Source organism: Oncorhynchus gorbuscha, linkage group LG09 (genome assembly GCF_021184085.1).
Source record: "Oncorhynchus gorbuscha isolate QuinsamMale2020 ecotype Even-year linkage group LG09, OgorEven_v1.0, whole genome shotgun sequence".
In the NCBI taxonomy this organism is placed as follows: Eukaryota; Metazoa; Chordata; class Actinopteri; order Salmoniformes; family Salmonidae; genus Oncorhynchus; species Oncorhynchus gorbuscha.
Window position 1 is genome coordinate 27,992,652 of NC_060181.1, and position 25,307 is coordinate 28,017,958.

General features: G+C 43.6%; 1 protein-coding gene across 3 annotated transcripts in view; it reads right to left on the reverse strand.

Moving 5' to 3' along the window:
- Positions 1–347: 347 nt before the first annotated feature.
- glcci1a (glucocorticoid induced 1a) overlaps positions 348–25,307 on the reverse strand; it is a 35,301-nt gene continuing 10,341 nt past the window's right edge. The window contains exons 2-8 of one of the 3 annotated variants that reach the window (XM_046361864.1): positions 16,464–16,609; positions 11,664–11,753; positions 5,572–5,718; positions 5,199–5,348; positions 4,359–4,575; positions 4,095–4,215; positions 348–3,923 (exon numbers count right to left, since the gene is read on the reverse strand). In XM_046361864.1, coding sequence (XP_046217820.1) covers positions 3,593–3,923; positions 4,095–4,215; positions 4,359–4,575; positions 5,199–5,348; positions 5,572–5,718; positions 11,664–11,753; positions 16,464–16,609 — 1,202 coding nt within the window. In that variant the 3' untranslated portion in view covers positions 348–3,592. Of the gene's footprint in view, positions 3,924–4,094; positions 4,216–4,358; positions 4,576–5,198; positions 5,349–5,571; positions 5,719–11,663; positions 11,754–16,463; positions 16,613–25,307 lie in introns of all 3 variants that reach the window. The other 2 variants (XM_046361863.1, XM_046361862.1) reach the window with 2 other exon arrangements.

Sequence of the window (25,307 nt, forward strand, 5' to 3'; positions counted from 1 at the left end):
GTCTTCTCCTCCTATAACTTTCAGTCTTCTCCTCCTATAACTTTCACACTCTCTCCTCCTATAACTTTCAGTCTCCTCCTCCTATAACTTTCAGTCTCCTCCTCCTTCAATAACTTTCACACTCTCTCCTCCTATAACTTTCAGTCTCCTCCTCCTATAACTTTCAGTCTCCTCCTCCTATAACTTTCAGTCTCCTCCTCCTATAACTTTCACACTCTCCTCCTATAACTTTCAGTCTCCTCCTCCTATAACTTTCAGTCTCCTCCTCCTATAACTTTCACAAACTCCCCTCCTTCTATAACTTGCACACACTCAGTGATGGTAAAAACAACACACAAACTGGTTAATCACATCAACAACCAATCCTTTTATTGTGTTTGTGCATGACCTTTTGCCCCACAGATCCAATGAGGAGCGAGCTGATAGGGTGAGCTGATGAACACTGATGACCTGCTAGCCAATAACTATGTGCTCTGGTGACATCATATCCAGTGCTGGTTTATGTATCGAGTAATGGCTTTCTCAACAGGTTGTTAGGCTTTTCACACTACTGAGCCATACCGGGCCGAGCCACTATAGTTGCTGGAACCGTGCTGGAAAATAAATGATCAGAGCCAGCACAGTACAGTCCTATAGTGTGAATCTGGCTTAAGTGCTGATTTGGCTCTATACTCCAAACCAAAGGAATGAGAGAGAGGAAATGGGAGTGGTGAAGAAGAAGCGAAACATATCCGACCCAACGGACACCAACACCTTGTCTATTATTGCACACATCTAGTTAACCAATGCCACATAGTTAATGTATGTAAGTCATTGGATAAGCTATATCGCTTGATAATAAGGTGCTAAATGATTAAAAACAACATCAACATTGCATTGATATTTTTAAAAGCCATATAGTATATCTAACAACGAACAAGAGTATCAATGCAGACAGGAATTCCACAAGCACACATTAGCATATTAAAATAAATAATGTTTCTGATTATGGTTTATCTTTGACTTGAAGGTCTTATTAAAGGAATCATTGTACAGGTGGTGTTGTGTTCCATGCAAGAATGATGTTACAGACAAATCTGCAGAGGGAATTATTGTGCACAGAATCAAACGCTCATAGGAGAATTGCTTCCTTTGAGGAAGATGATGTCAATAATTACTCATGAGTCATGACATTCTGAAGTGTAATGCTTTACAAAGACATGGACTGGATAAGGATCGGGACAGTTTACTCCTTCCCTTAGAAATCCAAAGTTGAAACATCTACCAATTATGCAGGTGCAATAAACCTACTAGGTCCTCTCTAATCAAACCTTAAACTCAGCGCACTGGAGGGCCTAAAGATCAACGTTTGGACATGACTTGATGAGTCTTCTCGACCCCTAACCAGCTAGTATCTCATGGAATGTCTTATGAATCAATAGTAAAGCATAATTATGTTGTCTATGTGATATTAAAACAGTCTCAGACTGGACGTCACCTGAATGTAACCAATCAAATGCTTATTTTATTTGATGTTACTGCAGGCCATGATTTGACTTGGACCAGTCAACCCAGATTGACCTGAAGTTGAACACTGAAGTTGCTACCTGACCTTGACCACAGCACAACGGCTGCAGAGGGTTTGACCACACAGAATTGTCAGGCATCGACAGTCATGGCCATTACAGACTTCTCTCAAACATGCACAGCCGTTATCTCTCACAGTGGTCTTGGTCTCTTACTAGTCACTCATAAAGACAACCAAGACACCTAACAACCAGTGGTGTAAAGTACTTCAGTAAAAATACTTTAAAGTATTACTTAAGTAATTTTTGGGGGTATCTATACTTTACTATTTATATTTTTACTATTTATATATTTAACTTTTACTTCACTACATTCCTCAAGAAAATAATGTACTTTGTACTCCACACATTTTACCTGACACCCAAAAGTACATGTTTGTGACGGACTCACAAAGGCATTTTTTGGAAATGATGTCTGAGTGTTGGAGTGTGCCCCTTGGCTATTCATACTATGGACGCCCCTGGCTATCCATACAATTTAAAAACAAGAAAACTGTGCCGCCTGCTTTTAAAAAACTTTTACTTGAGTAACTTTCTATTAAGGTATGTATACTTTTACTCAAGTATGACATTGGGGACTTTTTCCACCACTGCTAACAACACAGTCAACCTTTCATGTCAACCAAGCACAGGTCAAGTCTTAGGGCAGCACATCATAACACCATGTCTAGGGGGAATAAAAGGTTCAGAATTTATGGAATGGAATCTGGAATGAGAGAAAGCAAAGCTTCAACAAGGAAATGCAGTCGGAGCCGAGTCAACCTGTGTCATGGAATATGGGCATACATTCCAAATTTCCTGAGTTTAGACTCCGTTTGTGATATATACCTGAAGCAAGGCCAGACGCAATGGAGACTGTGCAACGGATTGTTGCGGCCATTTAGAATTTTCTTCTTTATGTCTTTTTCCCCCACTTTTTTGATTATTCTTTGCATGTTTCAAAGGAGGTTTGGAAACATAACCTGGATTGTGTAAACATAAATCCTGAACATTTTTTTTCTTCCTTTCTCTGTTACTGTACATAACATAACACAGCAATACACCGTTTTCTATTTAAACAAGCGTTGTTTTTTTTCTTTTCACAAGATATATAATGTGTAATATGGTGTATAGAGCTTATTCATACTGTGGAGAATGTCAAAACAGAACACAATAACACATAAGTTAAAGAGATTCTCCGGTACTTTTGCATCACTTTTAGCCAGTAGTTCTGAAAGTAGCACACACGAGCCAAAAGTAGTCTCTGAAAATTGCGTACTACTTCACATATGCGATTGATCTCTCTCTCGCTGAGCCATTAGGTCCAACCTGCAATTTTCATTGGATAACGCTAGCTGTCGTTCAAATGCCAGGGGCTGAAGCTCATTGGCTAGAAATCAAATTGCTAGGGGGCTGGCTGGCCTATGTAGGGGGAAATGTAGAAGAAATGGCGCAGCACATCTTCAAGAAAATAGTGGCTTTCAAACTAGGAATTCCGTGGCTAATTGAGGTAAGACAGTAATTCCGCTCATAGATTATGCATGTATGATCCACACATTGACACGTCCAGCCCAAAGCGGAAGGTTTAAAATATACTTTTTTAGTTGGCAAAGTACCGGAGCATGTCTTTAATCTTAAACACACTGCCAGTTTAAAACGCATGCCCCTTATCCAAAGTGTCTAATTTTCTTCCCATCCATCCCATGCCAGCGTCCAATATCTCTACTTATTACGTGCTGTTAAAGAACATCATGTCTATCTCTGATAGGAACAGTGCTTTAGGAATAGGCTAGGAACATGTGGGACACTTGTCTTTGTTTTCTCAGTTGTTTGTTGTTGTTGTCGTCGTCATCAGGTACATTGTTGCTAGCACTACGCCATGCAGAGTATGTAGAGTTCAGCAGAGACAGAGAGGAGGGGGAGGTAATTTAGAGAAAGGAGACCAGACTTCAGTGATGATGATGATGATGGTGGTGGGGACGTAATAATCAAATGATTAATAAGAATAAGAAACAGAACCATGTGACAGAGGCCAGCTCTGCCCAGGTCTAGCTGATGGCCAGGCTGTCTGTCTGAAGGGCAGTCTCTAGTGTCTCCCCCTGCTGGGGAGAGGTGGGCGTTGCAGGAGCAGCTTCCTCGGGGGTGGGAGCGTCGTCTGTGCTGGTGGAGGTGTGGACCTGAGAGGGGAGGACACGGCAGAATGCTGACATCATTGAGCTGGGGCCGGCCTCGGGGTCATCATCGGGGTGAGAGGTCACAGAGAGGTGCAGGGCACCGGGGGTCAGTCTGACGGGGCAGAAGGCGGAGCCGGTGGAGATGAAGTTGACCTTGTTCTTGTCGGGGCAGGAGAAGAGAGGGACGGACGCTGACTGCCTGGAGCTGGACAGACAAAGGGAAAAGGAAGAGACGGCGTGTTAACTCTTTTCATGACATCTATGAGTAACTGACCTTCAGTATCAACCACTTGGAAAATGTGATGCGATAAAAGAGATCCTAAAAAATATAATCAAACCCTCCTGGACCAGGTCCCTGGTCTCTTGCTGTACTTACCTCATTTCCTCAAACACCTTGATCTTCTCACAGCCCTCTGGGGGTTCTCTCTTGAACATGTAGCTGTTGTTGGGTTTAGGAGACGAGGCAAACTTAGGCAGCGGAGAGCTACTGCCACTGTCTGTAGACAGAGACAATGGTCAGAAACGGTCAGACACAAACACAGTCCAAGGTGGGAGTTCAGAGCCATGCTCAAGGGCACAACAGCAGGATGGACAGTGGAGGCCTTGCCCTTGGTCTGAGATGGAATTTTAACAGTCCTACCTTTATCCCTGTCGTAGAGCAGATCGTCAGTGGAGTAAGGGCTGCCCCCGTGTGAGCCGGACCCCGGGGGGCAGGCAGGAGAGGGACAGGGGGACAGGCTGGAACTACTGCTGGAGCGGCCAGGGACAGAGGGAGTCTGTGTGTCCACACTGCGGGTACTGCTGCTACGCTGTTGGGGGGGAAAGGGGGCTCGCCGCCCGTCTGGTACCTCCAACACCTGGGGATGGCAGGGGGATGAGGAAGGAGGAGGGGGGAGAGAGAGCAAGATGTTGGTCAGTAAATATTTGCAAGTAATAGGATTGACAGTGACACAACAGGTGAATGAATGGTTGCGTTTGTGTGCGTGCTTACTCCTCTGTCACCTCCAGACACATGAGCCTGACTGAAGTCAATATGCGTAAATATGAAGTGCAAATATGCAGCCTTGTCTCATAGACTAGACGTAAAATAGTAATTGTAAATCCGGGACACTCAAATGAGTATGATATGTTACGTTTGGTATGGTTACATAAGATAGGTTACTTAAAGCAAAAAACTAAAGGAAGGTGGTTGGTCTGGGCATATAACGCAAACGTCTAGGCACCCAAAAGTTATGTGTTCAAATCTCAAGTTAGCGTTAGCCACCTAGCTAGAGTTAGCAACAACAAATTGCAATTCTTAATAACATATCATATGAAATGGAGGATGGACATCCACAAATTAATACATATCATATGAAACATGAAACGTAACATATCATACTAAATGAATTGTCTCTGATTTACGTACAGAATAATACGAAATGCTCTGAGTCCCGGTTGAAATAAGTGATCGTATATGTCTAACAGTCCGTTCCCACACCTTGAGCTCTTCCTTCTCTCCGTTATTGTCTCTGATGAAGACCTTCTCCAGCTCGTGGTTGATTCCCTCCATGCTGCTGGGCACTCTGGTGATGGAGGACTTGGGCACCGTCATGTTGGACATCTGAGATGACTTAGACATGCAGGACCACTGCAGGGAAACAACCACAGAGAGAGACATTCCAAAATGAAACCTCCAACTTACACATATTATAAGAAGCACAGTTTTTGTGATTAAGCTTCACTGGCATGTTGGGTTGGCGAGGGCGCAGAGTTTGAACTTCTAGGCCGATTGCATTGGTTCCACTCTGCCAAACAAGCTAAACACACCGTTTTATTTTAACTCAGGGTTGGATGGCAGTATTGTGCCTCACCTGTGCTTGGTTGGCGGTGGTGTTGATGGTGTTGTTAGGTCCCTGTAAAGGAGACAGGCTGTCTTTGTCTCTTTGACACTGAGACTGACGACCTCCCTGCTGCTGTTTATTACCGCCACGCAGCTGCTGCCGGAGCTTGGCTATCTGCTGAGGAGAACAGAGGAGGAGGAGAGGAAGGAGGAAGAGAGGAGGGGGAAGTGGAGAGGAGAAGAGAGGGAGAAAGGCAGAGACAAAGAGAGAACATAAACATGGGGAAAGAGAGAAAGGAATAGTAGCATGTTAACAGCTGAACTATATATATCCACCAGGGGTCGCCGTAGCTCAGGGAAAAGCCCCTAGGCAGGCAGCTCCAGTGATTAATACATCAGATCACATGTAGAGCTGGAAATGTATTTTCTTTAACTAGGCAAGTCAGTTAAAAACAAAATATTTTTTGCAATGACGGCCTACACCTGCCAAACCCGGACGACTCTGGGCCAATTGTGTGCCACCCTATGGGACTCCCAATCACGGCCGGTTGTGATAAAGCCTGGAATCGAACCAGGGTGTCTATAGTGACGCCTCTAGCTCTGAGATGCAGTGTCTTAGACCGCTGCAACACTTGGGAGTTGTGCAGTCCCTACATACACTGTTCAAAAGTTTGGGATCACATAGAAATGTCCTTGTTTTTGAGTTGGAAAGAAAAAGCCATATCTCAGACTGGCCAATAAAAAGGAAAGATTAAGATGGGCAGAATAACAAACACTGGATAGAGGAATATTATAAAAAAGTGTTATGGACAGACGAATCTAAGTTTGAGGTGTTTGGATTAGAGGTCGATCGATTATGATTTTTAAATTGTTAAATTATTTCAATTATTAGCGATTATTGGAGGACCAAAAAAAGCCGACACCGATTCATCGGACAATTTTTATATATATATTTGTAATAATGACAATTACAACAATACTGAATGAATGAACACTTTAATTTTAACTTAATATAATACATAAATAAAATATATTTAGTCTCAAATAAATCATGAAACATGATCAATTTGGTTTAAATAATGCAAAAACACAAGTGTTGGTTGGAGAAGAAAGTAAAAGTGCAATATGTGCCATGTAAAAAAGCTAACGTTTGAGTTCCTTGCACAGAACATGAGAAAGCTGGTGGTTCAATATTCCCTGTTCTTTAATACTCCCAGTTAAGAAGTTTTAGGTTGTAGTTATTATAGGAATTTCTCTCTATACCATTTGTATTTCATATACCGTAGACTATTGGATGTTCTTATAGGCACGTTAGCATTGCCAGCCTATTCTCGGGAGTTGATAGGCTTGAGGTCATAAACAGAGCTGTGCTCAAGCATTGCTAAGAACTGCTGGCAAACACAGTAAAGTGCTGTTTGAATTAATACTTACACGCCTGCTGCTGCCTACTACCGTTCAGTCAGACTGCTCTATCAAATATAAAATCATAGACTTAATTATAATATAATAAACACAGAAATACGAGCCTTTGGTCATTAATATGGTCAAATACAGAAACTATCATTTTGAAAACAAAATGTTTATTCTTTAAGTGAAATATGGAACTGTTCTGTATTTTATCGAACGGGCGGCAATCCTAAGTCTAAATATTGCTGTTACATTGCACAACCTTCAATGTTATGTCATAATTATGTAAAGGAAAAAGGAAACCACACAATTCTGGCAAATTAATTACAGTCCAGGAAGAAATGGTCACATATACCCTGACTCTGCGTGCAATGAACGCAAGAGAAGTGACACAATTTCCCTAGTTAAATTGCCTGCTAACATTAATTTATTTGAACTAAATACGCAGGTTTAAAAATATATACTTCTGTGTATTGATTTTAAGAAAAGTATTGATGTTTATGGTTAGGTACATTTGTGCAACGATTGTGCTTTTTTTGCGAATGCACTTTTGTTAAATCATCACCCGTTTGGCAAAGTTGAGGTAGGCTGTGATTCGATGATAAATTAACAGGCACCGCATTGATTATATGCAACACAGAACAAGCTAGTTAACCTAGTAATATCATCAACCACGTGTAGTTTACTAGTGATTATGTGAAGATTGATTGTTTTTATAAGATAAGTTTAATGCTAGCTAGCAACTTACCTTGGCTCCTTGCAGCCACAAGGTCCTTTTGATGCTGCACATGCGTAACAGGTGGTCAGCCTGCCACGCAGTTTCCTTATGGATTGCAATGTAATCGGCCATAATTGGCGTCCAAAAAGGCTGATTCCTGATTGTTATGAAAACTTGAAATCGGCCCTAATTAATCGGTCGACCTCTAGTTCGGATCACAAAGAAGAACATTCGTGAGACGCAGAAAAAATAAAAAGACGCTGGATGAGTGCTTGACGCCATCTGTCAAGCATGGTGGAGGCAATGTAACGGTCTGGGGGTGCTTTGGTGGTGGTAAAGTGGGAGATTTGTACAGGGTAAAAGGGATCTTGAAGAAGGAAGGCTAAAACTCCATTTTGCAACGCCATGCCATACCCTGTGGACGGCGCTGAATTGGGGCCTGAATTGGGGCCTCCTACAACTGGACAATGACCCAAGCACAGCTCCAAACTATGCAATAACTATTTAGGTAAGAAACAGTCAGCTGGTATTCTGTCTATAATGGAGTGGCCAGCAGAGTCACCACATCTCAACCCTATTGAGCGGTTGTGGGAGCAGCTTGACCGTATGGTACGTAAGAAGTGTCCATCAAGTCAATCCAACTTGTGGGAGGTGCATCAGGAAGCATGGGGTGAAATCTCTTCAGATTACCTCAACAAATTGACAGCTAGAATGCCAAAGGTCTGCAACACTGTAATTACTGCAAATGGAGGATTCTTTGACGAAAGCAAAGTTTGGAGTACACAATTATTATTTCAATTAAAAATCATTATTTAAAACCATGTCAACGTCTTGACTATATTTCCTATTCATTTTGCAACTCATTTAATGTATATTTTCATGGAAAACAAGGACATTTTTAAGTGACCCCAAACTTTTGAATGGTAGTGTTCATCTAAAGGAGTGTGGAAGGAAGGCGACTAGCTGGCAGGCTAGTCATTGATCTAATAGCTAAAGGAAGAATCCATAAAACATCAAACGAGCACACAGACTGGGTCAATTTGAGTATGCAAACACATCTCGAAAGGCCATTTACGATGTACCAATATGTTTCATTTGCATGGTGCCATTCACACCTTTGAAAGCCCCAGAGACGGTGCTAAACTGCATCTAACAGAAGATATGAGAGTGTATTGGCTTCCTTATCTGGTTTGAGAATCCCCTGTGCTCTGACCAATAAGGACAAATGGCTAGAACTCCTGTCTTGTGTGGCTCTAGATATATATTTGACCCAAATATTTATGTCTTTATAATTCTGCATCCATATTAGCCCACAGAGGAAAGTTCCAATTGCCAAAATAGCCTTTTGAACTCTCAGAAAAGTGGGGGCCTTTCTATATCAGATATAAGCACAGTACAGTTAATGGCAAATCAGATAAACAGTTGCCACATGGTAGCCATGTTATTCTTATTATGTATGCAGCATCTCACTACCAGCCAGGACAAGCCCAGACATGTTATTTTCCTTGCGCCTTTACACAGAAGTCATTGTAGACTCAGTCATTTTACCATAGTAGCACAACACAGGTCACCTTTTACACCAGCAAGACATGCTATGGTGGAAGAAGATAAAGGATGGTTTGTGTAAATGCAATGTGAAACATTGTGAAACATTCCACCAAGTCTTTTTACTATAGAAACAAAACACAAACACCGAGCGTAACAGGAGGCTCTGTCTGAATGGACAGGCTGATACGTGATCCACTTTCTTTAGCCATCATGAACCTGGTGCACTCAACAGTTAGTCAGCTTCCAGATATAAAGAATCAGTAGGTGATAATAGGCCAAATCTCTCCTATAAGGCTTGGTCCAAAATAAAGACAGTAAAGAAAAGAAAAAAAGCCAACATGTATTATAAAATATGTTGCTCAACTGATTTATGCCAGCACAGTAGCTAACTGAAAACAGGTAGCGCACAGTAGCTAACTGAAAACAGGTAGCGCACAGTAGCTAACTGAAAACAGGTAGGGCACAGTAGCTAACTGAAAACAGGTAGCGCACAGTAGCTAACTGAAAACAGGTAGCGCACACTCGCTAACTGAAAATAGGTAGCGCTTGGTAGCTAACTGAAAACAGGTAGCGCACAGTAGCTAACTGAAAACAGGTAGCGCACGGTAGCTAACTGAAAACAGGTAGCGCACAGTAGCTAACTGAAAATAGGTAGCGCACGGTAGCTAACTGAAAACAGGTAGTGCACAGTAGCTAACTGAAAACAGGTAGCGCACAGTAGCTAACTGAAAACAGGTAGCGCACAGTAGCTAACTGAAAACAGGTAGCGCACAGTAGCTAACTGAAAACAGGTAGCGCACAGTAGCTAACTGAAAACAGGTAGTGCACAGTAGCTAACTGAAAACAGGTAGCGCACAGTAGCTAACTGAAAACAGGTAGCCCACAGTAGCTAACTGAAAACAGGTAGTGCACAGTAGCTAACTAAAAACAGGTAGTGCACAGTAGCTAACTGAAAACAGGTAGCGCACAGTAGCTAACTGAAAACAGGTAGCGCACAGTAGCTAACTGAAAACAGATAGCGCACAGTAGCTAACTGAAAACAGGTAGCGCACAGTAGCTAACTGAAAACAGATAGCGCACAGTAGCTAACTGAAAACAGGTAGCGCACAGTAGCTAACTGAAAACAGATAGCGCACAGTAGCTAACTGAAAACAGGTAGCGCACAGTAGCTAACTGAAAACAGGTAGCGCACAGTAGCTAACTGAAAACAGGTAGCGCACAGTAGCTAACTGAAAACAGGTAGCGCACAGTAGCTAACTGAAAACAGGTAGTGCATAGTAGATAACTGAAAACCCAGTCAGCAGCTGTGACAAAGTATGAATGTGTTCGTTGTCCGGCAGCATGACATGGCAAGTCAACAAACATGTTGTCCCTGCGACATTGCTGTGTGTGTGCGTGCGTGGGTGTGTGTGAGTTGTAAGACATTAAGCTGGCCCGGGCAGCACTTTACACACGGCTGAAAGTGGAGCGAGTACATCCTATATAACGCTGAGGAAATAAGATCACAACAAGAGTTAAGTGACAGGAAGTGTTTGTAAATAATGAGGTCTATGAGGTTAGGATTACTGTGGATTACAGTCGCTTAATAACACTGGGATCTCTTGAGGTTATATAGCCCTAACTGAAGGAGACTTCAACTCAACCCTTCTGCACTGCAGCTCCACTACAGCCCCAAGCTCCACGACTAGCACTAAGGAACATGCCTCAACACCACTATTTTAGCTGTTCTCCAGCTGCTAAACTAGGATGGTGAGAGACAACAGAGAGAGAGACAAACAGAGAGATGGAGACAGAAAGGGGAGAGAAAGAATGAAAGAAAGAAAGAGAGAGAGAGGTTAAAAATGAAAGAGGAATCCGAGGCCTGCCTGGCTGTCTTTCCTGTCCATAAATTGCCTGTTGGGTTATGTGTCTGGTTAGTTAACGAGGGAGATAGATAGTGTTATCTGCCTCCTCCCTGCCTGTGACATTATAGCACCAGGGTGGAGCTGAGAGGGGATGATAAGACAACGACCGCCCGGCCCGGCGCGACGCTCTGTCTCTGACACCCAGCATTAGAACAGACCAAGCCCTGAGCATGCGGAAGTCTGAGGTCAGACAGGAAGTTATATATAGAAGGTGGTACCGTGTGAGAAAGAGAGACGGATGGCAGGTGGTAGGCAGTTTCCTATAGACACTGATAACATTCTAGTATTGTCTTGTCAACTTCAAGCCATCTCAACATGGCAGAATCTATGTCTGGATTAAAGGAGGATGACAGCAATGATACGGATACATAGTGTGCTAGGATAGCATATTCCATCAGTTTTACAGGGAGGCCTACTGTACAGTATGTTGTCATTGTTGCTTTGAGAACCCCCTTGGTCCAACGGTCATTAGGAATGTGCTGCAAGTTGTCGTTTCTTAAATAGCGTTTCTTGTGACATGTTTAAGTGTGGTGTGTGAGTGTGTACCTCTTTGAGCTGGTCGGCGCTGCCCCAAGACGCAGAGCGCTGGTGTGTGCTCCTCCTCTCTCCTGCTTCTTCACTCCAACATCCAGGTGTCTGGACACAACAAGGAAACGACCGATGATATCATGACCTAATTACCAACCACTTATCCTCATTAGCCACGTCAATCATCATGATCATTATGGTCAGGAATAAAAGGCCTTTGCCCTAAGCCTAAACAGAGCTCTACTTTGCCATTTCAGATGTGCCCTTTGCAAAGTGTAAGGTTTGACATGCAAACCTTGATATGAGTACATCCTGTATAACAAGATCGAAAATGGAGCATAACTAGCCGTGAGTTGTGTGTGTCAGTTGACATCAGAACAAGGAGAGGTCTCTAAACGCCACAGCCTAGGTACAGCTACTGTGATGAAGTGATTATGTCAACTGGACAGAGAGAAGTCCTTGCTTCGTCCCCTTGGTTACCCCTGGTCTGACCTGCTCCTGGAGCTGAGAGAGGCAAGGAGGAGGAAGAGAGGAGTGTAAACAAGTGTAAACAGGAGAAAAAGAGAGAAGAAGGGCTCTCCACACATGGCAGGCATCAGACTGGGATTAAATAGTGTGGGTGCTGTGATATAGATAGTCCTAGCTCTGTGTGTCTCTGCTTTCAAGAGGGCAGAGAGAGAGAGAGAGAGGACAGAATGTACACTTCAAATTAAATCCCAAGGTCAAGAACATTGGGAAGCAGCGGAACTCCACTCTTTAAACAAAGACATCACCTAATTTCACCTTTTTAATGTGAAAAGCGTTTCAGCGGTTATGCTTTCATCAGAGCATCCGAGAATGTACACTGTAAGGGCCAATGGAAGTGCTAGGCCAGTGCTATAACCAGAAGCGGTAGTAGATATTGTGAAGTGGTGAGTTGAGTTATTCTATTAATCTGTGGAGACTTCACATTTCAAAGGTTGTCCTCCGTAACCCGCTCAACACCATCACCAAGCCAGGCAGGAAACAGAGAGAGAAAGCTTTGAACATTGTCTTTTTCATCTCCTATTTAAGGGAAGAGGAGGGGGAGCACACAAACACACGCACGCACACACACACAAAAACTGAGTTACACGCATGCGCACACATACACACACCATCTCCTCTCCTCTTTCAGTGGACAATGTGTGACCACATACCGATCTCTGTTAGGTCCACCTTCCCTTCCCTTGTCCACCTTCCCTACGTGTAGATGTGGCAGATGTTTCCATGCATCTGGACAAAGAGCTGAAGTGAAGGAAAAGTGGAATGGACGGGTTGATTCATACAGTAAACCGGCTGCCAGGTTGAGTCCACAGTAATATGGTTTCTGGGATGATCTAGCAATGTGGCGTTTGGGTGGCCTGAGGAGCTTATTGGGCCCTGGTTGCCGAGCAGTGCAGTAAAAACAGGATGTAGGAGGTCATTATGGGATGTCATCTCTGGCTCCGGTGGTGTCATAACCCTGCTAGTTCCCTCACTGAGGCTGGCTCCCACACTAGACCCAGAGAAGAGAAATAAAAAACTAAAGGCCTAATCTACCCCTTCAATGACCAGTTTGAGGGATCCAGAATATTGGGCTGACACTGTAAAATCCTGTTCAACGCAGAAAGCAGAATGTCCATTAAAAGGAGTTTTAGTCCAGTTGAGGAATAGGTTTAACCTAACCTACTGGCCCAGTACACTCACTAGCCTGCACAATCAATCTTCCACACACAAATACTTCTTCTCTCTTGGCATAATCTTGGTGCTATGTGTTTGGGCCTGTCTGTCATAACTTGGAAGGATGGTGTGGGTGTTGCACGTCACAGCAATGTACAGAACAGAGCGAGGAAGAGGAGGAAGAAGAGGGGGAGGAGGAGAACATTCCAGGTCACAGACCCAAAGGCTGAGAATGACAGAAAATTACAAGGAAAAGGTGAAGAATGGAAGAAGGAGAAAGAGGAGCAGGAGGAGAGAAAGAGGAGGGGGAAATTCCAGCTGCAGCAGGACTGGCAGCAACATGGCTCTGCACAAACAGTTGACTTCATCTGACAAGCAGAAGCCGTGTGTCACACAGACAGACAGGAGCTCGCATGTTCTCCACAATGACACCTTTGTGCTGCAGTGACACCCAGAGCCTACTTGTTCAAAACACAGAAAGCCAGGCAGGTCAATACAGAGAGTCAGGCTGGTTAATCTATTGTAAGTCTAGAGAGACCCACAGATGTGTAGTTGGTAAATCTCAAAGTGACTGACGGAAACAGGGTAACAGTGGCTAAATAATATCTGTGTGTGCAGGTGAATCAGTGACTGAGTACTGTACAAACCTGACTGCCACTAGTCATTTGAAAGAGCCCACTTCCTTATAGTGATGCAGCTCAGTACTCAGCCACTTCTGATTACAGATGTAGGATCTTATTTTGGTCACTTTTTTAAATCATTCTTTTGTTGCTGAGAATGTTCCTACAGATGAGCTTTGTCATTTACATACAGTGCCTTGCGAAAGTATTCGGCCCCCTTGAACTTTGCGACCTTTTGCCACATTTCAGGCTTCAAACATAAAGATATAAAACTGTATTTTTTTGTGAAGAATCAACAACAAGTGGGACACAATCATGAAGTGGAACGACATTTATTGGATATTTCAAACTTTTTTCACAAATCAAAAACTGAAAAATGCTAAATTATTCAGCCCCCTTAAGTTAATAGTTTTTAGTGCCACCTTTTGCTGCGATTACAGCTGTAAGTCGCTTGGGGTATGTCTCTATCAGTTTTGCACATCGAGAGACTGACATTTTTTCCCATTCCTCCTTGCAAAACAGCTCGAGCTCAGTGAGGTTGGATGGAGAGCATTTGTGAACAACAGTTTTCAGTTCTTTCCACAGATTCTCGATTTGATTCAGGTCTGGACTTTGACTTGGCCATTCTAACACCTGGATATGTTTATTTTTGAACCATTCCATTGTAGATTTTGCTTTATGTTTTGGATCATTGTCTTGTTGGAAGACAAATCTCCGTCCCAGTCTCAGGTCTTTTGCAGACTCCATCAGGTTTTCTTCCAGAATGGTCCTGTATTTGGCTCCATCCATCTTCCCATCAATTTTAACCATCTTCCCTGTCCCTGCTGAAGAAAAGCAGGCCCAAACCATGATGCTGCCACCACCATGTTTGACAGTGGGGATGGTGTGTTCATGGTGATGAGCTGTGTTGCTTTTATGCCAAACATAACGTTTTGCATTGTTGCCAAAAAGTTCAATTTTGGTTTCATCTGACCAGAGCACCTTCTTCCACATGTTTGGTGTGTCTCCCAGGTGGCTTGTGACAAACTTTAAACAACACTTTTTATGGATATCTTTAAGAAATGGCTTTCTTCTTGCCACTTCCATAAAGGCCAGATTTGTGCAATATACGACTGATTGTTGTCCTATGGACAGAGTCTCCCACCTTAGCTGTAGATCTCTGTAGTTCATCCAGAGTGATCATGGGCCTCTTGGCTGCATCTCTGATCAGTCTTCTCCTTGTATGAGCTGAAAGTTTAGAGGGACGGCCAGGTCTTGGTAGATTTGCAGTGGTCTGATACTCCTTCCATTTCAATATTATCGCTTGCACAGTGCTCATTGGGATGTTTAAAGCTTGGGAAATCTTTTTGTATCCAAATCCGGCTTTAAACTTCTTCACAACAGTATCTCGGACCTGCCTGGTGTGTTCCTTGTTCTTCATGATGCTCTCTGCGCTTTTAACGGACCTCTGAGACTATCACAGTGCAGGTGCATTTATACAGAGACTTGATTACACACAGGTGGATTGTATTTATCATCATTAGTCATTTAGGTCAACATTGGATCATTCAGAGATCCTCACTGAACTTCTGGAGAGAGTTTGCTGCACTGAAAGTAGAGGGGCTGAATAATTTTGCACGCCCAATTTTTCAGTTTTTGATTTGTTAAAAAAGTTTGAAATATCCAATAAATGTCGTTCCACTTCATAATTGTGTCCCACTTGTTGTTGATTCTTCACAAAAAAATACAGTTTTTTATCTTTATGTTTGAAGCCTGAAATGTGGCAAAAGGTCGCAAAGTTCAAGGGGGCCGAATACTTTCGCAAGGCACTGTAAATTCACTGAAAACTCACACTAACACACAGTTATATTAACAGTTTTGCACTTTTAATGTAGCCTACTTTTGACCAGCTAATAGCCTAACCATCCATCAAGAACCATTATGGAGTAAATGTTAAAATTCTGTTGCTGCTGGATTATTTTGCTGTGACAATATAATATAAGTCAAATTAAGATCCTACATCTGTAGTTGTTTCCTGTCCTTCACCTCAGCATGCTAGTTCAAAACTAACTTTGCTGATCAAACTGTGCAGATCAGAAAACCAGAGCTATCAATAATATATAATAATAATAATATATGCCATTTAGCAGACGCTTTTATCCAAAGCGACTTACAGTCATGTGTGCATACATTCTACGTATGGGTGGTCCCGGGGATCGAACCCACTACCCTGGCGTTACAAGCGCCATGCTCTACCAACTGAGCTACAGAAGGACCAATAAACCTAGTTTCTTCTAGCTGGAATATCGTTAGGTCTTTGTCGTTGAATTAAATGCCACATGCATTCATCTCAGTAGGGGGACTGAACAAAGCGTGACACATGAAGGATAGGTTAGGGGGACAGGAAGTGGGGAGGCACCTACCTGAGTGGATTTGTCTTTAATGCACAAAGAATAGTGTACAGTCATTCATTCATCTCAGTGGGGGAACCAGATAAAACATGACACATAGTGGGGACAGGAATTGAGGGGACACCTACCTGAGTGGATTTATCTTTCATGCATGAGGGGTAGTGCACGTGGTGGTCACGAGGCCACTGGCCGGTAAGGTAGGGGCCGGTGATGGTACCCAGGGAGGAAGTCCGCCGGATGGCTCCCGTGTTACGCTGCTGGGGCTTGGACCTCTCTACTAGAGAGAAAGAGAGAGAGGGTGTGCAAGAGAGGAGGGGGATGAGACATTTTAAATGAGGAGGCTCTCACAGGCAACGATTTATTAGAATCCCCATTAGACAACACTAGACAACACCAATGGCGACAGCTAGCCTTACTGAGGTCTGACACGTAACGATAAAAACATTACAGACAGTGGCCTCCCAGGTGGTGCAGTGGTCTAAGGCACTGCATCGCAGTGCTAGCTGTGCCACCAGAGATTCTGGGTTCGAGCCCAGGCTGTCGCAGCTGGCTGCAACCCATGGGGCGGCGCACAATTGGCCCAGTGTCGTCAAGGTTAGGGAGGGTTTGGCCAGCAGGGATATCGCACACTTCGCACACTAACGACTCCTGTGGCGGGACGGGCACAGTGCACGCTAACCAGGTCACCAGGTGTACGGTGTTTCCTCTGACACATTGGTGCGGCTGGCTTCCGGGTTGGATGTGCATTGTGTCAAGAAGCAGTGCGGCTTGGTTGTGTTTCGGAGGATGCATGGCTCTCGACCTTCATCTCTCCCGAGCCCGTACGGGAGTTGCAGCGACGAGACAAGACTGTAACTACTACCAATTGGGTACCACGAAATTGGGGAGAAAAAAGGGGTAAAAAAAGAAAAGAAAAAACATGACAGACAAGATACTTTACAATTTGCATGCACTACATTATCAAAAGTATGTGGACACCTACTCGTCGAACATCTCAATCCCAAAATCATGAGCATTTTTATGGAGTCGGTCTCCCCTTTACGGTTATAACAGCCTCCACTCTTCTGGGAAGGTGTTAGGGCATTGCTATGGGAACTTGCTCTTGTGGCTGAATGGAAGCATTAGTGAGGTCAAATTTATCCCAAAGGTGTTAGAGACCCTGTTGATGTCTGGGCTCTGTGCAAGTCAGTCAAGTTGTTCCACACCGATCTTAACAAACCTGTATGAACCTCGCATTGTGCACGAGGGCTTTGTCATGCTGAAACAGAAAAGTGCCTTCACCAAACTGTTACCACAAAGTTGGATGCATAGAATCTTCTAAAATGTAATTGTATGCTGTAGCATTAAGATTCCCTTCACCGGAACAAGGGGCAATACTGAACCATGAAAAACAGCCCCAGACCATTATTCCTCCTCCACCAAACTTTACAGTTGGCCCTATGCATTGGGGCAGGTAGCGTTCTCCCGGCATCCACCAAACCCAGATTCGTCCATCGAACTGCCAGATGGTGAAGCGTTATTCATCATTTCAGAGAATTTCAGTTTCCACTGTTTCAGAGTCCAATGGCCGAGAGCTTTACACCACTCCAACCAACGCTTGGCGATGCACATGGTAATCTTAGGCTTGTGTGCAGCAGCTTGGCCTTGGAAACCCATGAAGCTCCCGACGAACAGTTCTTGTAGCTTCCAGAGGCAGTTTGGAACTTGTGAGTGTTGCAACCGAGGACAGACGATTTTTATGTGCTGCGCTTCAGCACTCGGTCCTGTTCTGTGAGCTTGTGTGGCTTACCACTTCACGGCTGAGCCGTTGTTGCTCCTAGACGTTTCCAATTCACACTAACAACCCTTACAATTGACCAGGGCAGATCTAGCAGGGCAGAGATTTCACAAACTGACGTGTTGGAAAGGTGGCATCCTATGACGGTGCCACGTTGAAAGTCACTGAGCTCTTCAGTAAGGCAATTCCACTGCAAAGGTTTGTCTATGGAGATCAATTTTATACACCTGTCAGCAACGGGTGTGGCTGAAATAGCTTATTTGGGTGTCCAAATACTTTTATATATATAATGTACACTTAAAAACATTAACATGTAGTGTGCATCTATCAGTTCCACATACATGTCAGTACATACAAGTAGGTCACATGGGGGAGAGTGGTTGTTTTAACCAGGTTTCACATGCGCTACATGAGATGGAAGGGACTTCCCTGTATAATACTGTATGTTTCCTTGAATTTGTTCTGGCCCTGTGGAGTGTGAAAAGAACCCTGGTAGAATGTCCAATGGGGTAAGCGTGTGTGTCAGTGCTGTGTGCAAGTTCAATATGTAAACAATTTGGAATTTCCAACATGTTCAAGTTTCTTACAAAAACAAGAAGTGATGTGGTCAGTCTTCCTCAACTCTTAGCCAAGAGAGACTGGCATGAATAGTATTGATATTATCCCTCTGATTACAATGAAGAACAAGACATGTTACTCTGTTCTGGGCCAGCTGCAGCACTTGACCATATGACTGGACAATAATCAACCTATGATAAAACTAGTCTGCAGGACTTGCATTGTGGAGTGTGGTGTCAAAAAAGCAGAGCATCTCTTTATTACAGAGAGAACTCTCACCATTTTTACAACTACTGAATCTATATTATATGACAATGACAGTTTACAATCTAAAGTAACACCAAGTCATTTAGTCTCCTCAACTTTTTCAACAGCCACACTATTCATTACCAGATTCAACTGAGATCTAGAACTTCAGGAATTATTTGTACCAAATATAATGCTCTTAGTTTTAGAGATGTTCAGGACCAGTTTATTACTGGCCAAGCATTTCAAAACTGACTGCAACTCTTTGATAAGTGTTTCAGTGACTTAATTAGTGGTGGTTCGAAATGCGTATATGGATGAATCATCAGCATACATGGACACACATGCTTTGTTTAATGCCAGTGGCAGGTCATTGGTAAAAATAGAAAAGAGTAGAAAGCTTTGAGAGCTGCCCTGCGGTATACCACACTTAACATGTTTGACATTAGAGAAGCGTCCATTAAAGAAAACAATCTGAGTTCTATTAGATAGATAGCTCTGAATCCACGATATGTCAGAGGTTGAAAATCCATAACACATACAGTACCAGTCAAAAGTTTGGGACACCACCTACTCATGCAAGGGTTTTGAGGTTCTTCAAAGTAGCCACTCTTTACCTTGATGGCAGCTTTGCACAATCTTGGCACTCTCTCAACCAGCTTCACCTGGAATTATTTTCCAACATTCTTGAAGGAGTTCCCACATATGCTGAGCACTTGTTGGCTGCTATTTCTTCACTCTGCGGTCCAACTCATCCCAAACCATCTCAATTGGGATGAGGTCGGGTGATTTTGGAGGCCAGGTCATCTGATGCAGCACTCCTTCAGTCTCCTTATTGGTCAAATAGCCCTTACACAGCCTGGAGGTGTGTTGGGTCATTGTCCTGTTTAAAAACAAATGACAGTCCCACTAAGCACAAACCAGATGGGATGGCTTATCGCTGCAGAATGCTGTGGTAGCCATGCTGGTTAAGTGTGCCTTGAATGCTATATAAATAACGGACAGTGTCACCAACAAAGCCTCCCAAAACCATCACACCTCCTCCTCCATGCTTCATGGTGGGAACCACACATGCGGAGATCCTCCGTTCACCTACTCTGCATCTCACAAAGACACAGCGTTTGTCACCAAAAGTCACAAATTTGGGCTCATCAGACCAAAGGACAGATTTCCACCGGTCTAATGTCCATTGCTCGTGTTTCTTGGCCCAAGCAAGCGTCTTCTTATTTTGAATTTTTTTCACCTTTATTTAACTAGGCAAGTGTGCTTTAATAGTGGTTTCTTTGCAGCAATTCGACCATGAAGGCCTGATTCACACAGTCTCTTCTGAACAGTTGATGTTGAGATGTGTCTGTTACTTGAACTCTGTGAAGCATTTATTTGGGCTGCAATCTGAGATGCAGTCAACTCTAATGAACGTAATCTCTGCAGCAGAGGTAACTCTAGGTCTTATTTTCCTGTGACGGTCCTCATGAGAGACAGTCAACTCTAATGAACGTATTCTCTGCAGCAGAGGTAACTCTGGGTCTTCCTTTCTTGTGGCGGTCCTCATGAGAGCCAGTTTCATCATAGCGCTTGATGGTTTTTGCAACTGCACAAAAATAAACTTTCAAAGTTCTTGACATTATCTGGATTGACCAACCTTCATATCTTAAAGTAATGATGGACTGTCGTTTCTCTTTGCTTATGTGAGTTATTCTTGCCATAATATGGACTTATTTTACTTATTTTTTTATATTTTACCAAATAGGACCGTCTTCTGTATACCACCCCTAACATGTCACAACACAACTGATTGGCTCATTAAGGAAAGAAATTCCACAAATTCACTTTTAACAAGTCACACCTGTTAATTGAAACTCATTCCAGGTGACTACCTCATGACGCTGGTTGAGATAATGCTAAGGGTGCAAAGCTGTCATGAAAAATCTAAAATCTAAAATATATTTGGATTTGTTTAACACTTTTTTGGTTACTATATGATTCCATATGTGTTATTTCATAGTTTTGATGTCTTCACAATTATTCTATAATGTAGAAAATAGTACAAAATAAACCCTGGATGAGTAGGTGTGTACAAACGTCTGACTGGTACTGTACGTTTTCTCAACAACAGTTTATGGTCAATAATTTCAAAGGCTGCACAGAAATCTAACAATACAGCTCCCACATTCTTCTTATAATCAATTTCTTTCAACCAATCATCAGTCATTTGTGTCAGTGCAGTACAAGATGAGTGCACTTCTCTGTAAGCATGCTGAAAGTCTGTTGTTAATTTGTTTACAGAGAAATAGCATTGTATTTGGTCAAACACAATTTTTTCAAAAACTTTGGTAAGAGCTGGCAGCAAGCTGATAGGTCTGCTGTCTGACCCAGTACATTACCTTTGCGCTTATAATCTATTAAAAAACAGATCAGATTACTATGCCAATCCACCACATTCTGTACAGTCAGAAGCACTTTTTAGAATCCCCACAATATATTTTTTAGTGGCAATATGTGAGGATGCAGACTGAAACAACAATGTCACAGTGTTGTGGTCAGAGACTGCAGGTTGACTTGGTTACCCTTGGAGCAGCCCAGCCCATCCTTCCTCACGGCCAAGCCTTCATGATGAGGCAACCCTACACCTGATAAAAAATACCTCTCACACACCCCCAAGGCTCTTTCCAGGCTCCCTGGGACCTGAGGATCTGGGTCAAGGGCTGTGTGTTTGTTCTAGCAACACTCTCTGGTTGGTGTGTGTGTGTATGTGCGATAGAAACAGCAATATTTACACCATCCTAACCCTGTGGCCTTGTAAGGGACTAGAATATTCAAAAACTAAAACTTTCAACTCACACGATGCTAGCTAGCGTATATATAGGCCTTTAGCAAAGTTGACCAAACAGGCCAGGTTTCTAAAAACAACATTCCAGTATGACATGAAACAGACTGGTGAAGTGCACAATAACCCCTATGATTTATGGAGGACTTGACCTACGCTGAAGTTTCTCATAACTAGGAAGTATTGAGTAAATGTTGGTATTTTGTTGTGTTGCAAAAAACTTCCGGCGCCAACAGAGATGGCCGCCTCGCTTCTCGTTCCTAGGAAACTATTCAGTATTTTTTAAGTGTTATTTCTTACATTGGTACCCCAGGTAATCTTAGGTTTCATTACATACAGTCGGGAGGAACTAATGAATATAAGAGCAACGTCAACTCACCATCATTACGACCAGGAATATGACTTTCGCGAAGCGGATCCTGTGTTCTGCCTTCCACCCGGACAACGGATCGGATCCCAGCCGGCAACCCAAAACAACGACGTCGCAAAAGAGGCAAACGAAGCGGTCTTCTGGTCAGGCTCAGGAGACGGGCACATCGTGCACCACTTCCTAGCATACTTCTCGCCAATGTCCAGTCTCTTGACAACAAGGTTGATGAAATCCGAGCAAGGGTAGTATTCCAGAGAGACATCAGAGACTGTAACGTTCTTTGCTTCACGGAAACATGGCTCACTCAAAAGACGCTAAAGGAGTCGGTACAGCCAGCTGGTTTCTACACGCATCGCGAAGACATAAACAAACATCTTTCTAGTAAGAAGAGGGGCGGGGGGATATGCCTTATGATTAACGAGATGTGATGTGATCATAACAACATACAGGAACTCAAGTCCTTCTGTTCACCTGATTTAGAATTCCTCACAATCAAATGTCGACCGCATTATCTACCAAGGGAATTCTCTTCGATTATAATCACAGCCGTATATATTACCCCCCAAGCAGACACATCAATGGCCCTGAACAAACGTTATTTGACTCTATGCAAACTGGAAAACACATATCCTGATGCTGCATTCATTGTAGCTGGGGATTTTAACAAGGCTAATCTGAAAACAAGACTCCCTAAATTGTATCAGCATATCGATTGCGCAACCAGGGCTGGTAAAACCCTGGATCATTGTTGTTCTAACGTCCGCTACGCATATAAGGCCTACTTTCAGAAAAGCTGACCACGACTCCATTTTGTTGCTCCCTTCCTACAAACAGAAACTACAACAAGAAGCTCCCGCGCTCAGCTCTGTTCAACGCTGGTCCAACCAATCTGATTCCACGCTTCAAGACTGCTTCAATCACGTGGATTGGGATTATGTTCCACGTTGATTCCAACAACCACATTGACGAATACGCTGATTTGGTGAGCGAGTTCATTAGAAAGTGCATTGACGATGTCGTACCCATAGCAACAATTAAAACATTCCCAAACCAGAAACCGTGGATTGATGGCAGCATTCGCGTAAAACTGAAAGCGCGAACCACTGCTTTTAACCAGGGCAAGGTGACCGGAAACATGACCGAATAAAAACAGTGTAGCTATTCCCTCCGCAAGGCAATCAAACAAGCAAAGCATAAGTATAGAGACAAAGTAGCGTCGCAATTCAACGGCTCAGACACAAGAGGTATGTGGCAGGGTCTACAGTCAATCACAAATTACAAAAAGAAAACCAGCCCCTTCACAGACCAGGATGTCTTGCTCCCAGACAGACAAAATAACTTTTTTGCCCACTTTGAGGACAATACAGTGCCACTGACACGGCCCGCAACCAAAACCTGCGGACTCTCCTTCACTGCAGCCGACGTGAGTAAAACATTTAAACGTGTTAACCCTCGCAAGGCTGCAGGCCCAGACGGCATCCCCAGCCGCGTCCTCAGAGCATACGCAGACCAGCTGGCTGGTGTGTTTACGGACATATTCAATCAATCCTTATCTCAGTCTGCTGTTCCCACATGCTTCAAGAGGGCCACCATTGTCCCTGTTCCCAAGAAAGCTAAGCTAAATGACTACCTCCCCGTCGCACTCATTTCCGTCATCATGAAGTGCTTTGAGAGACTAGTCAAGGACCATATCACCTCCACCCTACCTGACACCCTAGACCCACTCCAATTTGCTTACCGCCCAAATTGGTCCACAGACGACGCAATCGCAACCACACTGTACACTGGCCTAACCCATCTGGACAAGAGGAATACCTATGTGAGAATGCTGTTCATCGATTACAGCTCAGCATTTAACACCATAGTACCCTCAAAACTCCTCATCAAGCTCGAGACCCTGGGTCTCGACCCCACCCTGTGCAACTGGGTACTGGACTTCCTGACGGGCCGCCCGCAGGTGGTGAGGGTAGGTAACAACATCTCCACCCCGCAGATCCTCAACACTGGGGTCCCACAAGGGTGCGTTCTGAGCCCTCTCCTGTACTCCCTGTTCACCCATGACTGCGTGGCCATGCACACATCCAACTCAATCATCAGGTTTGCGGATGACACTACAGTGGTAGGCTTGATTACCAACAACGACGAGACGGCCTACAGGGAGGAGGTGAGGGCCCTCGGGGTGTGGTGTCAGGAAAATATTCTCACACTCAACGTCAACAAAACAAAGGGAATGATTGTGGACTTCAGGAAACAGCAGAGGGAGCACCCCCCTATCCACATCGATGGGACAGTAGTGGAGAGGGTAGTAAGTTTTAAGTTCCTCGGCGTACACATCACGGACAAACTGAATTAGTCCACCCACACAGACAGTGTCGTGAAGAAGGCGCAGCAGCTCCTCAGGAGCTCAGGAGGTTGAAGAAATTCGGCTTGTCACCAAAAGCACTCACAAACTTCTACAGATGCACAATCGAGAGCATCCTGGCGGGCTGTATCACCGCCTGGTACGGCAACTGCTCTGCCCACAACCGTAAGGCTCTCCAAGGGGTAGTGAGGTCTGTACAACGCATCACGGGGGCAATCTACCTGCCCTCCAGGACCCCTACACCACCCAATGTCACAGGAAGGCCATAAAGATCATTAAGGACAACAACGACCCGAGCCACTGCCTGTTCACCCCGCTATCATCCAGAAGGCGAGGTCAGTACAGGTGCATCAAAGCAGGGACCGAGAGACTGAAAAACAGCTTCTATCTCAAGGCCATCAGACTGTTAAACAGCCACCACTAACATTGAGTGGCTGCTGCCAACACACTGACTCAACTCCAGCCACTTTAATAACGGATGAAAATGGATGTAAAATACATCACTAGCCACTTTAAACAATGCTGCTTAATATAATGTTTACATACCCTAAATTACTCATCTCATATGTATATACTGTACTCTATAACATCTACTGCATCTTTATGTAATACATGTATCACTAGCCACTTTAAACGATGCCACTTTGTTTACATACCCTACGTTACTCATCTCATATGTATATACTGTACTCAATACCATCTACTGCATCTTGCCTATGCCGTTCTGTACCATCACACATTCATATATCTTTATGTACATATTCTTTATCCCTTTACACGTGTGTATAAGGTAGTAGTTTTGGAATTGTTGGGTTAGATTACTCGTTGGTTA